General features: G+C 41.9%; 1 protein-coding gene across 1 annotated transcript in view; it reads right to left on the bottom strand.

The window, feature by feature from the left end:
• Window positions 1-15,058, bottom strand: part of LOC138964233 (phospholipid-transporting ATPase ABCA3-like) — a 46,903-nt gene that overhangs the window by 3,086 nt on the left and 28,759 nt on the right. The window contains exons 13-24 of the mRNA XM_070336128.1: window positions 14,318-14,538; window positions 10,660-10,918; window positions 9,975-10,104; window positions 9,607-9,853; window positions 8,580-8,770; window positions 7,345-7,543; window positions 5,244-5,415; window positions 5,076-5,094; window positions 3,486-3,501; window positions 2,914-3,198; window positions 2,413-2,654; window positions 1,690-1,877 (exon numbers count right to left, since the gene is read on the bottom strand). Of these exons, the coding sequence (XP_070192229.1) occupies window positions 1,690-1,877; window positions 2,413-2,654; window positions 2,914-3,198; window positions 3,486-3,501; window positions 5,076-5,094; window positions 5,244-5,415; window positions 7,345-7,543; window positions 8,580-8,770; window positions 9,607-9,853; window positions 9,975-10,104; window positions 10,660-10,918; window positions 14,318-14,538 (2,169 nt within the window). The remainder of the gene's footprint in view (window positions 1-1,689; window positions 1,878-2,412; window positions 2,655-2,913; window positions 3,199-3,485; window positions 3,502-5,075; window positions 5,095-5,243; window positions 5,416-7,344; window positions 7,544-8,579; window positions 8,771-9,606; window positions 9,854-9,974; window positions 10,105-10,659; window positions 10,919-14,317; window positions 14,539-15,058) is intronic.

The following is a 15,058-nucleotide window of genomic DNA, read 5'->3' as shown; positions in this document are numbered from 1 at the left end:
CAAGTATTCACTAATGCGAACATGTACAGTTCTATGGTATTAATTACGAACACGGAAGTAACCGCCGAATTGAATTGGTTCTCATTTGTTTATTTTCTTCTGCTTACATGAACAGACGAAAAAATAATGACAACAAAAGGGACTCTACTCTGGTGAAGAGTTGCCTACCCCATAAACAATGGCGACTTCCGGTTGTGAACAACAGAATTGTTTTATTCTGCCTTATCACGGCCAGCTCGGTATTAGTTAGGGTCCAAACTTTTTGTTTCTTATTCTATTCAAGCCACTCCGCCTTTAAAACCGAACCAAACTGTACTACGTTCGCCTGCTGAAAAGTTCCGTCTGTAATACGACTATTGGATGACGTCATAAATTGATTAAGAGCAAAGCATTCTTCTTCTAGTTGGCTTGTGAGCAAAATGTGAAGCAGGGAGCCTATCAAGGACGGATATGACGTCATGAACATCTTTATTAAAACAAAGAGGAAAGGGGGGGGGGGGGGGGGGGCGGCATGTGAGGGTATCATCTGGAAGATGTCACATGCAAAGTTCCACGAAGATCTTTGGTGTAGTTTGTTGGCAATCGGGACGCACCTATTTCAAAAGGTCAGAAGAAGTAATCCGAAACTCTGATTTTGATAATCAGAAATCCAAAAACAAATAGACTGCCAACGTTCCAACACTTCACAATGTGAACGTGACGTTTTGTTTTGTTATAAATATAACGTTCCAATAACATACCTTTCTTGGTTTTTACATTTAGTCAAGTTTTGACTAAATGTTTTAACATAGAGGGGGGATTCGAGACGAGGGTCGTGGTGTATGTGTGTGTGTATGTGTGTGTGTGTGTGTGTGTGTGTGTGTGTGTGTGTGTGTGTGTGTGTGTGTGTGGAGCGATTCAGAGTAAACTACTAGACCGATCTTTATGAAATTTTTCATGAGAGTTCCTGGGTATGATATCCCCATACGGTTTTTTCATTTTTTCGATAAATGTCTTTGATGACGTCATATCCGGCATTTTGTAAAAGTTGAGGCGGCACTGTCACACCCTCATTTTTCAATCAAATTGATTGAAATTTTGGCCAAGCAATCTTCGACGAAGGCCAAACTTTGGTATTGCATTTCAGCTTGAAGGCTTACAAATTAATAGATGACTTTGGTCATTAAAAATCTGAAAATTGTAATTAAATATATTTTTTTATAAAACGATCCAAAATTACGTTTATCGTATCTTGCATCATTTTCGGATTCCCAAAACATATAAATATGTTATATTCGGATTAAAAACAAGCTCTGAAAATTAAAAATATAAAAATTATGATTAAAATTAAATTACCAAAATCGATTTAAAAACAATTTCATCTTATTCCTTGTCCGTTCCTGATTCCAAAAACATATAGATATGATATGTTTGGATTAAAAACACGTTCAGAGAGTTAAAAAGAATAGAGTTATACAAAAGCGTGCTATCCTCCTCAGCGCAACCGCTACCGCGCTTTTCTGGATTGTTAATTTCACTGCCTTTGCCACGAGCGGTGGACAGACGATGCTACGAGTGTACGGTCTTGCGGATAAAATGCAAGGCGTTCAGTTTCATTCTGTGAGTTCGACTGAGCTTGACTAAATGTTGTATTTTCGCCTTACGCGACTTGTTTTATTCTGATTTTGATAACCATTTCTGTCCACCAACCTGTAAGCTGAACTCAGTTTATCAGCGTGCGAGTGAAGCAAGAGAATGTCGATCAGACTGTTGACCACGTCGTCAATGTTCTCGCTTGGCACGCCTCTCAGTCTGGCGTACATGGTCAGTGTCTCTCGACCGGTCAATTGATCGTGTAAGGCGTCGAACTGCGGGCAGTAACCAAGATTGGACTGCACCTACACACAATAGAAATATTTGATCGTGTAAGGCGTCGAACTGAGGGCAGTAACCAAGGTTAGAATTCACCTGCAAACAATAGAAATAGTTGATTGTGTACGGCGTCGAACTGCGGGCAGTAACCAAGGTTAGAATTCACCTGCAAACAATACAAAAAATACACCCACAAAACGTTCTTATGAAATGTTTGATTCATCAAGTTTAAAAACAAAATTGAAAATCTCATTTTAAACTGTATAAATCTGCTTGATTCTTAGGTATAGTTAAAACCTTATAGGTATAGGATATAGACACGGAAAAAAGTGAACGGATTTCAACAACTTCACATGATTTAAGAACAAAATCTGTGTATGTTTTTAGTCTAAACATGATAAGCTACTTAATGTAATTAAGTATTATTTGCTAAATGACCATAGACACACGTCTTCCTATACGCAATTCCTTAAAAAAAATTAGTTCACATTAACCTCACTATTAACTTTACTCTGAATCAATCATCATCAATCCCAACATTTGTAAGACATTCAGTGTAACCTGTTTAATGTTGTTCTTGGTGTCGTGTCCTTTGACGTACGCGTTGCCCGAGCTGGCCATGACCTGTCCAGTCAGCATCTTAAAGGTGGTGGTCTTGCCCGCCCCGTTCTGACCCAGCAGGCCGAAGCACTCCTGTTGCTTGACCCCCACCGACATGTGATCCACCGCCACCAGGTCGCCGTAGTGTTTGTACAGGTTCACCATCAACAGGGAGTCTGTCTTACCTGAGACGTAAGACAAGTCTTATTTCAACCATGCTGTACACTAGGAATATTCAATACATATGCAATACATTCCAACACAATCTACTTCAGATAGCTAGCTGGAATTGCTCTCACACACACACACACACACACACACACACACACACACACACACACACACACACACACACACACGCACACATACACACACACACACACACATAATTGACTAAATGTAAAAATAAAAATGAAAACGAAAAACACTTACACAGCTCATCGATATCCGTGGAGTTGATACGCCTCCTTTCCTCGGCCACATCGCTGTCGTCCGTCACCGTTCCGTTCAGTACGGACAGCTGCATGTTCATGATGAGCCGCAGATCCCTGTAGCTCGTGCCACGCTTGCCGCGACAAAAGTAGGCCAGACGCTGTGGCACGTGAAACTCGATGAGCAGGGTCAAGGTCATGAAAACAAAGCCTTGCAGAGCCATGAAGAACACGGAGCGACCGATGCCAGGGTACTCAAAGCTGAAATAATTGTCGCTGAAGTCCAAACATGCAGGGCCCGAACTGCACCCTTTGCCTGTGTGCGAAGTGCAAACATGATGGTTTGTTTTTTGTAACCAGTTTTTAGTCAAGCTTGTTATAAGGGCACGCAAAGTTTATTTGTCGTGTCCCAAAACAAATACACAGACAGTGACAATACGTACCAAGCCAGTTGATCGCTCGGCTAAATTTGCGCGGAATTTGCCACCATTACCGGAAAGTATGGGAAATATCCATCAAAGTTGTGTTCATGAAGAAAATAACAAATGAATGTAAGACTAAGTGGTTGAAAATGGTAAAGAATTTTCAAAAGTTAAAGCCTACAGCAGCTTGGCGACCTCTAGTGATTATTTAATATTCTGCTCCCCTCCCCAAGTCTTCTCTCTTTTTTGTGCGTCCTGACTTTCAAACAATTTCTTTGCAAAAGAGCACACCAACAAATGAATGAAACATACGGACGAATCGCTTAATGATAGAAAAAAGCAACACACACACCAAATAAAACCAAAACATTCATCCAAGAAAAAACAAAACAACATTGTTTACACCAAAACAAAGCAAAACCGGACATAACTTTCCAAGGACGAATGAAACATAACAACAAGTCGCGTAAGGCGAAATTACTACATTTAGTCAAGATGTGGAACTCACAGAATGAAACTGAACGCACTGCATTTTTTTTACAATGACCGTAGTCCGCCGCTTGTGCAAAACGGAGTGAAACTGACGAGCCTGCTGTTTAGCGCGGTAGTGGTTTCGCTGTGCTGCATAGCACGCTTTTCTGTGCCTCTCTTTGTTTTAACTTTCTGAGCGTGTTTTTAATCCAAACATATCATATCTATATGTTTTTGGAATCAGGAACCGACAAGAAATAAGATGAATTTTTTTTTAGACCGTTTAATAAAAAATAAAATTAATTACAAGTTTCCGACTTTTAATGACCAAACTCACTCATTAGTTTTTAAGCCACCAAGCTGAAATGCAATACCAAACCCCGGCCTTTATCGAAGATTGCTTTGCCAAAATTTCAATCAATTTAATTGAAAAATGAGGGTGTGACAGTGCCGCCTCAACTTTTACAAAAAGCCGGATATGACGTCATCAAAGGTATTTATCGAAAAAATGAAAAAAACGTCCAGGGATATCATACCCAGAAACTCTCATGTCAAATTTCATAAAGATCGGTCCAGTAGTTTAGTCTGAATCGCTCTACACACACACACAGACAGACACATACACATACACCACGACCCTCGTCTCGATTCCCCCCTCTATGTTAAAACATTTAGTCAAAACTTGACTAAATGTAAAAACAAAATCACCGAAACAAAAACAATTTAAAAGTGCCACTCGGTTAAATGTGGGTCCAGCTTAATTGTCTTTGTTAACCACACCTGTAAAAAGACGAATTCCGGAAATAACTCTGTTAGGTTTGTATGGGTTGTGAAAGAGTGAGTACCCTTGTTCCCAGACAAACGCATGTCACGTGGTTCCTGTACACGTGCAGGGATGTTGCTTCAAATTCATACCTATAGGACAAATGTCCTAGCTCTTCAGCATCAATAGGACATATGACCGCTTTCAGAAATTTCAATAGGACGGCAGAATTTTTTCATTTTTTCATTTTCAAGAATGACGCTTGCTGTGTCACCCAAACGCAAGATCCGCACTGCACAACTTCAGTGCACCTGTGGTCCTGTACGCGAGTGTTTGGTCGCTTTTTGAAAATGTGTATCTTGAAAGGAACATTAACGAATATCGCGCTGTCCGAAGGAATTGAGTTCTTAGCTCAGCGCTCAGCTCAAAACAATAGGACATCTGACCGCCATGCGGCTATGTGAATCGGACATTTGAGCCTCTTAATCGGTCTATGTCCGATGTCCGACGCCTAACGACATCCCTGGTCACGTGTACGAGACACACACCCCCGCTACTGACTGGTTTCACTACTCACCATTTCACAACCAATACCATCCTGACAGAGTTATTTCCGACAATAATCTATTCATACAAACGCGAAAGAAACCTTCACCTATTCCTTTGCAGCAAGGCCCGGGGGTACGATGACACGACTCCAGATACTCGCGTTTGGTGCAAAAATCCAAGCGATTGTAGTTGGTGTACATGTCCATCAAGCTGATGCCGAAACAGTGGTTTGGGGACAGCACCAGGAACACCCAGCTGATGTCATGACCAACGTCTTTTAGGTCCCTTTGTGACGTCATGAAGGTGACAATCATGGTGGTCACGGTGCCTGCAACACGGGCATTATTTTGTCACAACATTTCGTTTTTCTGACCTCCCAGGTCAACGTATGTGCAGACATGCTAGTGCCTTATCGCCCTTCGTGTGTACACGCAAGCCAAAGACCAAGTGCGCACGGAAAAGATCATGTAAACCATGTCAGAGTGGGTTATAGAAAAACACGAAAATACCAAACATGCATCCCCCGAAAGCGGCGTATGGCTGCCTAAATGGTGTAAAAACGGTCATGTACGTGAAAACCCACTCGTGGAAAAACGAGAGTGTACGTGGGAGTTTCAGCCGAGGAACGCAGAAGAATAACATTTTCTTTACTTAGATTATCCATCCCATTGCTGGAAAATTCATGTCGCTCCCTCCAAATGAAATCTAACAGCAACAGAAATTGAACAAAAGTGTGCAAGAAAGCAGAGTAAATTGAATATTCCAGCAAGCGTAAATTCAAACTCAAAAGTAGACATCTTTGTGAACGTTTCTTTTTGTCTGCGATTAAGCTTTCAATAAAGCCTGATATTAAAGGCACAGTGCAGCTCACAGCCTTCGTTTAGCGTTTTTGTTGCAGCTGAGTGCATTTACAGTTCAAAAATCCTCCTATGGTAGTAAAAAAAAAACAAAACTACCTAACGACGACATCTGTGAAGCTCGACAGTTTCTTGTTCACGCGAGTGCATACATTAACCTAGTTATTACGTGGTGTTTGGTCGGAGTTCGATTCAACTGAGTGATTCCGGCCTCCGTTTTGTCAAAAGGATACACAAAGACTAGAGAAGTAAGGTGCATCAAACAAAATGCTTTGAACTGGAAATTGAATGGCCTTTCGAAGGGTAGTCAGAAGTGTTTGGTAAGTGCACATTCTGATTTTTTGCAGATTTTAAAACACGGGGCTATGGTTTTTGTCAGGTCGATTTTAGGGGTGACCTTGTTTGACAGGCTGTAACGGGATGCCTATACAAATTACCACCGATCGGACAAATGATATGAACGTTCAACGGTGGACATAATTACCTTTTCCAGCATATATAGTTGAACTAAAATGGATTGCGTTTTAGCGTTTTTGTTAGCGTGCGAAAGTTGTTGCAATAATTTTTTGGCCAAGTTTAGTACGTCGACGCAGTGGAGGCAAGTTTCATCTCATTATTTTTATCAAAAGTGTTTGTCTGTCTTTCTGTCTATAAATTTAAAAGACCAATGGGTTTACGTACTGATAAATGTAATGTTTTGTTTTGTCAATAATTAAACATTCCAATAACCTACAATTCTTGCTTTTTGATACAGGCATCCGATTTTTCTCTTACTTTTTGCATTTTAATTACTGAATTATTCCATTGCTGGGAGAGTCGTGTCGCTCCCTCCCAATGGAAAGTTAGCAGCAAGGAAAGTCGCAAAAACGTTTGCAAAAAAGCAGAGTTATGGCAAACTCAAGCGTAATTTTAATCTAATTGTTCATTTTGTCTATGCGTAAGCGTTTGATGAAGCCTTCTTCGCGAATCGTACTGCATGAAGCTTTGACACTGAAATCTTCACGACGTCACTTTCGGGTTCAATTTAGGAAAACCTTAAACAAAACATTCAAATTATTTATTCAAAGTGTACACAACAAGAAAACTATGACAACTTATCGCTGAATCAAAAAAACAAGAATTGTAGGTTATTGAAACGTTTAAAGTGAATGTTCTGTGCAATAATCACGTCACGTGACTGCTGAGAACTAAAGTGAAGTACTAGTTCAATCTTTTCTGAAGATTACCAACAAAATAAAACGTTACATTTACAGGTACGTCGACACAGTCGTCTTTTACGTAAACAGGCAGACACACACTTATGGTACAAATTATTAATAATGAACTTATCTGAAAATCGTCGATAGATGCAAGATGCCGGAGAGGTAATGTTTTAATTCTGTTTTTGGATTTGTACTAACCGCTGAGAACGTTGTAGATAATGGTAAGGACGAGGGCGGTGGGGGCCTGCGAGAAGAGGAAGGAGAAGAGATACATGAAGGGCAGCACGGCCCAACCGTACAGCATCAGCACCAGCAACACGATACCCAGACGACTGTCTCCCGTGTACGCCTCCGGGTTGAAACCCGCGAACACAATCACGAGAAACAGGCTTGCAATCTGCACACAATCACGAGAAACAGCCTTGCAATCTGCACACAGGCACGAGAGAAAGGCTTGGAATCTACACACAATCACCAGAAAAAGGATTGGAATCGGCACACAATCACCAGAAGAAGACTTGGAATCTCCACACAATCACCAGAAGAAGACTTGGAATCTGCACACAATCACCAGAAGACGACTTGGAATCTGCACACAATCACCAGAAGAAGACTTGGAATCTGCACACACTCACGCGAAAAAGGCTTGGTATGTGCACACAATCACCAGAAAAAGACTTGGTATCCACACACAAGCACCAGGAAAAGGCTTGGAATCTGCACACACTCACGCAAAAAAGGCTTGGAATCTGCACACAATCACCAGAAAAAGGCTTGGAATCTGTACACAATCACGAGAAAAAGGCATGGAATCTGTACACAATCACGAGAAAAAGGCTTGGAATCTGTACACAATCACGAGAAAAAGGCATTGAACCTGCACACAATCAGGCGAAAAAGGCCTGGAATCTGTACACAATCACAATCACGAGAAAAAGGCATTGAACCTGCACACAATCACCAGAAAAAGGCACACGTCGTAATACATTTCCTGCAGTTCATCTGCTACTTTCATTGAGAGGTCAACGTTTAAACTCCTGGGTGACTGTGTAAAACTACTTGTTTAAATGCGACACGATAAACGACGCAACAAAACCCACATCTTTAAAACAGTCCAGGGTGGGTAATTTGCAGAATCAATTTGGCATATTGACATCAGGGGGTTGGGGGTCGGGAGGGATGCACTTAGAACGTAAAAGTGTAAATCGAGGAGGCGAAGCGCTCCTGAGACTGCTAGGGGGTACGAGGGCATGCCCCACCCCTCCGAAATTTTATTTTTATCCGAATAAGCAAAATTTTGCATACTGACCTTAGAAATTGCCTCGGAATCAGAACTTGTATCTCTCTTTTTATGCTTTTTTTTTTAGGTGGAAGGGAGTTGACGTTCACACAGTGCACCCCCTCCTCTCCTCCACCCATGACCATTCACTCACCAGGTAGTTGCAGTAGTCCCAGGCAAAGTTGGCGCCCCAGAAGACGATGGGTCCCACCCCGCTGACCTCCTGCAGGTGCTTGGCCCCCACCTGCCGTTCCTTGACCACCAGGTAGACGAAGCTGCTGACCAGGAAAGCCATGCCGAACGACACGATCATGCCGATGACAAAACCCTGCTGGACTATGGTAGCTGAAATACATAAAGACAAACAGGCGTGTTGAGATTGTGATGCGCGAGTCCGCCTATAACCCTAAAGTAGCTTCGTAATTGCAGCGGACTAGAAACGCCATGACACGATCATCTCAATGACATGACAAAGCCCTTCTGGGTAAAGGCAGCTGCAACAGTTAAAGAAAAAGAGCCATGTTGAGATTAAGATGTGCGAGTCATATCCTTAAGTAGATCCGTATTAGCAGTGGACCAGAAACGCCATGCAAAGATCATCCCGATGACATATCTGACAAAAACCATTTAGAGCTAAGGTAGCTACAACAGCTACAAATAAAATTCATGTTGAGGTTAGGATGTGTGAGTCAAACCTACAACCTTAAAGTAGCTTCATATTAGCAGCGGATCCGAAACGCCGTGTAAAGTAACACGATCATCTAGAAGAATAAGGATTCTGCGACGTTGCCCTCCCTCATGGAAATTCAGGTTACTTTGACACTGAAGAAATTAAGCGAGCTGTCATACAGTACGACGCTACCCAATATTCTGTTTTTCTTTTTCCTGCATGCGCGTATGCATGTTTCCAAGCCCTGTGGATATTGAGCAACTTCCGTGGAAATAAGGACCGATGATCAGAACAGCGGTGTGTGAGACTATCTAATCACAACCCCTAAATTCCACCTCGTGTCTAACAGAATAGCAATATTTCGGAATAACTGCATGGCAGGTACAGTTTATCACGGACTTCAGTCTCTAACCTCGACTCTTGCATACCGTCTCCGGGTATTACAAGTGCCGCGTTAAATCTCCCCCCTCACCCCCCCCCCCCCCCCTTTCATTCAAGCTGTCACCATTACCCTGCGTTTTCTCGACACTGACTTCCAATTCCTGGTTCTTGGGAAAGAGGTCAAGGCCGGTAGAGATGCGATGATCAGGTCCAGCAAAGTGCCTGGCCAGACCATCCAGCAGGTAGGACACTGAGGTGGGGAGAGCATGGAACGGCTGACCGTTGTAGTAGGCCCTGGCCAGAAGGCTGTAGGCGTTGTCCGAGTCGAACTGGGCGCCTATGACGACCTTCTTGTTGTAGTTGTTGGTTCCGAGGTTCTGGAGGACAATTCATTAAGAGTGAACAATTTGAAGTGGCTTTAGCGGCCATCACCCTTTCAGCTAAAGTGGCTCTAAATTCCCATTTTAACTGCTATATTCACATGACCAAGTTACCCACCTTGGCTCGCGAAAGAAGGTACTCGCTCATGTTTGCCCAGTCAGACTCGAGGTTGACGTCTTCCAAGCTTTGTGTTTTTCCGATCTGCAAGGCGTAGGCTCTGGCTGCCGCGGCACTCGCTGTCGTAGAACTGTGAGAAGAAATATAACAAAATAACAATTAAAATATAATCACCAGAAACATGGACATTTAGAAATGGACACGAATATGGACCTGTTTCGACACTTAGGTCTTCGTCAGCAAATAAAAGGAGATAACTTCTTACTGCCCGTTATGCCGGTTGGCATGTAGGGCAGCAACGAAGCACCTCCATCAGGGGCAATCCACACAGGTGACCTACGGCGGGAAAAGGAGAGACGACAGAAAGAGACAGAAGACAATGAGTACAGAAGATGATAAACAGTACCACACCTAACGTTCAACTAAAATAGAACAAACTATTATGAACAATTAGTTATGATTATTGACACAGGCCAAATTTATGAAGTAATGAAAGTTTGCGAAGCAGATGCACACAATCGTCATCGATTACTTTCGTGAAAATTCTAATTCTGAGTGCTGTACAGCATGTAACTGGGAACAATACGAACACATAGAATCCTTTTCTTTCTAAGATCATACTTACGTGGTTCGATTGGAGTGACGGAACGAAATAGAATCCTTTTGTTTCTTGGATCATACTTACTTTGTTCCATTGGAGTACGGAACGTAGGTCCTTCCGAACGGACTGAGTGTGAAATTGAGCGGTTGGTTCTGTTCTTCGGGTTTAACAAAATCAGAATCGACGACCAGAGCAACAACGCCGCAGGCAACAGGTAAGATCATCTGCAGCAGCGTGATGAGACGGTTGCGCCAGGTGTGCAGCATCTTCTTGGTCACCATGGCACGGAAACGTGACAGCTGCAGGGACATCCCGGTCAGTTTGTTGAACCCGTGGTTAAAGGCTGTGACGTGGATCGAGCGTGAGCAGAAAACAGTTACAGCGGTTTCTAACAGGGAACGTTTTGGTTTGAACAATTTATTCTGAAAATTACATATAACAATGCCGCATACAATCAATCTAATAAATGGAGCGACCACAACTAGCAAAGATAATACACAATAATCAAAGGGAAGTAATCGCTCTTTATGCAAACGACATGTGTAATAGAGTAAGCGAGATTTGTATGGAACCTTTCTCCTGGTACCGGAGAGAATAACAAGCATTGAAATGAACAAGCGACTTTCATCCTCTAACATACAGATTATACACGTACACGTGCTCTTTAAAAGCAATATATCTGATTTGGCGGACGATAAGAGGATCGGTAGAAGGGAACGTTTTGCGGTAAGTGGTGGTCGTGGGCAGAAAACAGTTTATAAGCGGTTTCTATCAGAGAACGTTTTGTGGTAAGTCATGGTTCTGAGCAGTAAACAGTATAGCGGTTTCTACCAGGGAACGTTTTGTGGTGATGGTTCTGAGCAGAAAACAGTATAGCGGTTTCTACCAGGGAACGTTTTGTGGTAAGTCATGGTTCTGAGCAGTAAACAGCATAGCGGTTTCTACCAGGGAACGTTTTGTGGTGATGGTTCTGAGCAGTAAACAGTATAGCGGTTTCTACCAGGGAACGTTTTGTGGTAAGTCATGGTTCTGAGCAGTAAACAGCATAGCGGTTTCTACCAGGGAACGTTTTGTGGTGATGGTTCTGAGCAGTAAACAGTATAGCGGTTTGGGGCGGGGATATAGCTCAGTTGGTAGCGCGCTGGATTTGTATTCAGTTGGCCGCTGTCAGCGTGAGTTCGATCCCAGGTTCGGCGGAAATTTATTTCACAGAGTCAACTTTGTGTGCAGACTCTCTTCGGTGTCCGAACCACCCCCCGTGTATACTACATTGGGTGTGCACGTTAAAGATCCCACGATTGACAAAAGGGTCTTTCCTGGCAAAATTGCTTAGGCACAGTTAATAATTGTCTACCATACCCGTGTGACTTGGAATAAGGCCGTGAAAGGTAAATATGCGCCGACATGGCTGCAATCTACTGGCCGTATAAAATTTCATCTCACACGGCATCACTGCAGAGCGCCTAGAACTGTACCCACGGAATATGCGCGATATAAGCCTCATTGATTGATTGATAGCGGTTTCTACCAGGGAACGTTTTGTGGTAAGTCATGGTTCTGAGCAGTAAACAGCATAGCGGTTTCTACCAGGGAACGTTTTGTGGTGATGGTTCTGAGCAGTAAACAGTATCGCGGTTTCTACCAGGGAACGTTTTGTGGTGATGGTTCTGAGCAGTAAACAGCATAGCGGTTTCTACCAGGGAACGTTTTGTGGTAAGTCGTGGTTCTGAGCAGTAAACAGCATAGCGGTTTCTACCAGGGAACGTTTTGTGGTAAGTCATGGTTCTGAGCAGTAAACAGTATAGCGGTTTCTATCAGGGAACGTTTTGTGGTGAGTGATGGCCGTGAGCTGAAAACTGTTCAGGGAACCGTTTGTGGTGATTGCTGGTTGAAGTTCTGATGTGTTTGACAGTTTGCGTTGTACTTCAGGAACATCAGAGAAGAGAACAGGTGATCTTTCATAACGATGTCCCCTTGGTGTAAATAATGAGAGAAAGAGAGAGAGAGAGAGAGAGAGAGAAAGAGAGAGAGAGAGAGAGAGAGAGAGAGAGAGATAGGGGGAGAAAGAGAGAGAGAGAGAGATAGGGGGAGAAAGAGAGACAGAGAGAGAATATGTACGAATTTGGTCAGTTGAGTATCATTCTGTCTGGCCAGTCCCCATTCAACATTTGATGAATTATAATAACAAGTGATAACAAAAATGACAAATTATTATGTTTTCTATCAATTTTTCAATGGGAATGTTTATGAAAGCTGTGTAACTACGTAGAAACAAAATCCAAAAACAAGAAAGTTAGGTTGTTGGAACGTTTGTTATTGACAAAACAATACGTTACTGTCACAAATATATCGACCTTCCTATATCGATATTTGATTCACTTGGGATTTTCCCAACAAGCGGCCGAAACATTGGATCAAGCTAAGTTCTTGTTACTAATTGTTTGTCTGTGCACTGTAAAGACCGTTGGGTCGATACATTTGTGACTGTAACGTATTGTTTTGTCCATTTCAAACGTTCCAACAACGTACCTTTCTTGTTTTTTCATTCAGAATTTCGGAACTTTGGCAGTCTCTTTGGTTTTGGATTCACGTAGAAACAATACATACCATAACAAGTCGCGTAAGGCGAAAATACAATATTTAGTCAAGTAGCTGTCGAACTCACAGAATGAAAGTGAACGCAATGCCATTTTTCAGCAAGACCGTATACTCGTAGCATCGTCAGTCCACCGCTCATGACAAAGGCAGTGAAATTGACAAGAAGAGCGGGGTAGTAGTTGCGCTAAGAAGGATAGCACGCTTTTCTGTACCTCTCTTTGTTTTAACTTTCTGAGCGTGTTTTTAATCCAAGCATATGTATATGTTTTTGGAATCAGGAACCGACAAGGAATAAGATGAAAGTGTTTTAAAATTGATTTGGACAATTTAATTTTGATAATAATTTTTATATATTTAATTTTCAGAGCTTGTTTTTAATCCGAATATAACATATTTATATGTTTTTGGAATCAGCAAATGATGGAGAATAAGATAAACGTAAATTTGGATCGTTTTATAAATTTTTATTTTTTTTTACAATTTTCAGATTTTTAATGACCAAAGTCATTAATTAATTTTTAAGCCACCAAGCTAAAATGCAATACCGAACCCCGGGCTTTGTCGAAGATTACTTGACCAAAATTTCAACCAATTTGGTTGAAAAATGAGGGCGTGACAGTGCCGCCTCAACTTTCACGAAAAGCCGGATATGACGTCATCAAAGACATTTATCAAAAAAATGAAAAAAACGTTCGGGGATTTCATACCCAGGAACTCTCATGTCAAATTTCATAAAGATCGGTCCAGTAGTTTAGTCTGAATCGCTCTACACACACACACACACACACACACGCACGCACATACACCACGACCCTCGTTTCGATTCCCCCTCGATGTTAAAATATTTAGTCAAAACTTGACTAAATATAAAAAGTAGCCATTTATGAACTCTACATTAAAAACATACGACAGTGATTGACCCCAAATAAACACTTCGCTAATACTTTGCCAATATTTCGTCTGTGATATTTTTAGAGTGTGATAAAACAAGTGTAACAAAAAGTGTAGAAATATCTACCGGGCTGATTTCTCTAATTTTGTCACACGTGTTTCATTAACACACTCTGAAAATACCACAGGCATAAGATGAGTGAAATCTTTTTTTGTGTGGTAAATCGGTGTCAGATGTCTTTAAATAACTTACACAGTATGTCAGCAGCTACATAGCCAGAGTTGCCGCCAATATTCAGGCTGACGTTCTTGTCTGTCACGGCGACACCGTTACCCTTGTACGACCTGGGATCGTTCGTAAAGGCAAGGTTTTCGTATCCGTTGCTTGCTCCGGACTGTGCTGTTACGGATGCTCTCGAAGGCTGTGTTTCTTCGTTACTGTCTTCGTCAGGAGTAGCGCAGATTTCTCCGACCCTGCAGTCACATATTATCTTATGAATCAGTGCAGGTCCAGCTTTCTCGTTTACACCCCCCCCCCCCCCCTCGTTTTTCGTTTTTATATTTAGTCAAGTTTTGACTAAATATTTTAACATCGAGGGGGAATCGAAACGAGGGTCGTGGTGTATGTGTGTGTGTATGTGTGTGTGTGTGTGTGTGTGTGTGCGTGCGTGTAGAGCGATTCAGACTAAACTACTGGACCGATCTTTATGAAATTTGACATGAGAGTTCCAGGAATTGATATCCCCATACGTTTTTTTCATTTTTTTGATAAATGTCTTTGATGACGTCATATCCGGCTTTTCGTGAAAGTTGAGGCGGCACTGTCACGCCCTCATTTTTCAACCAAATTGGTTGAAATTTTGGTCAAGTAATCTTCGACGAAGCCCGGGGTTCGGTATTGCATTTCAGCTTGGTGGCTTAAAAATTAATTAATGAGTTTGGTCATTAAAAATCTGAAAATTGTAAAAAAAAATAAAAATTTATAAAACGATCC

This window comes from Littorina saxatilis, linkage group LG4 (assembly GCF_037325665.1).
Source record: "Littorina saxatilis isolate snail1 linkage group LG4, US_GU_Lsax_2.0, whole genome shotgun sequence".
In the NCBI taxonomy this organism is placed as follows: Eukaryota; Metazoa; Mollusca; class Gastropoda; order Littorinimorpha; family Littorinidae; genus Littorina; species Littorina saxatilis.
Note: the sequence above shows the minus strand (reverse complement) of the source record. Positions and strands in the feature narration are given on the sequence as shown.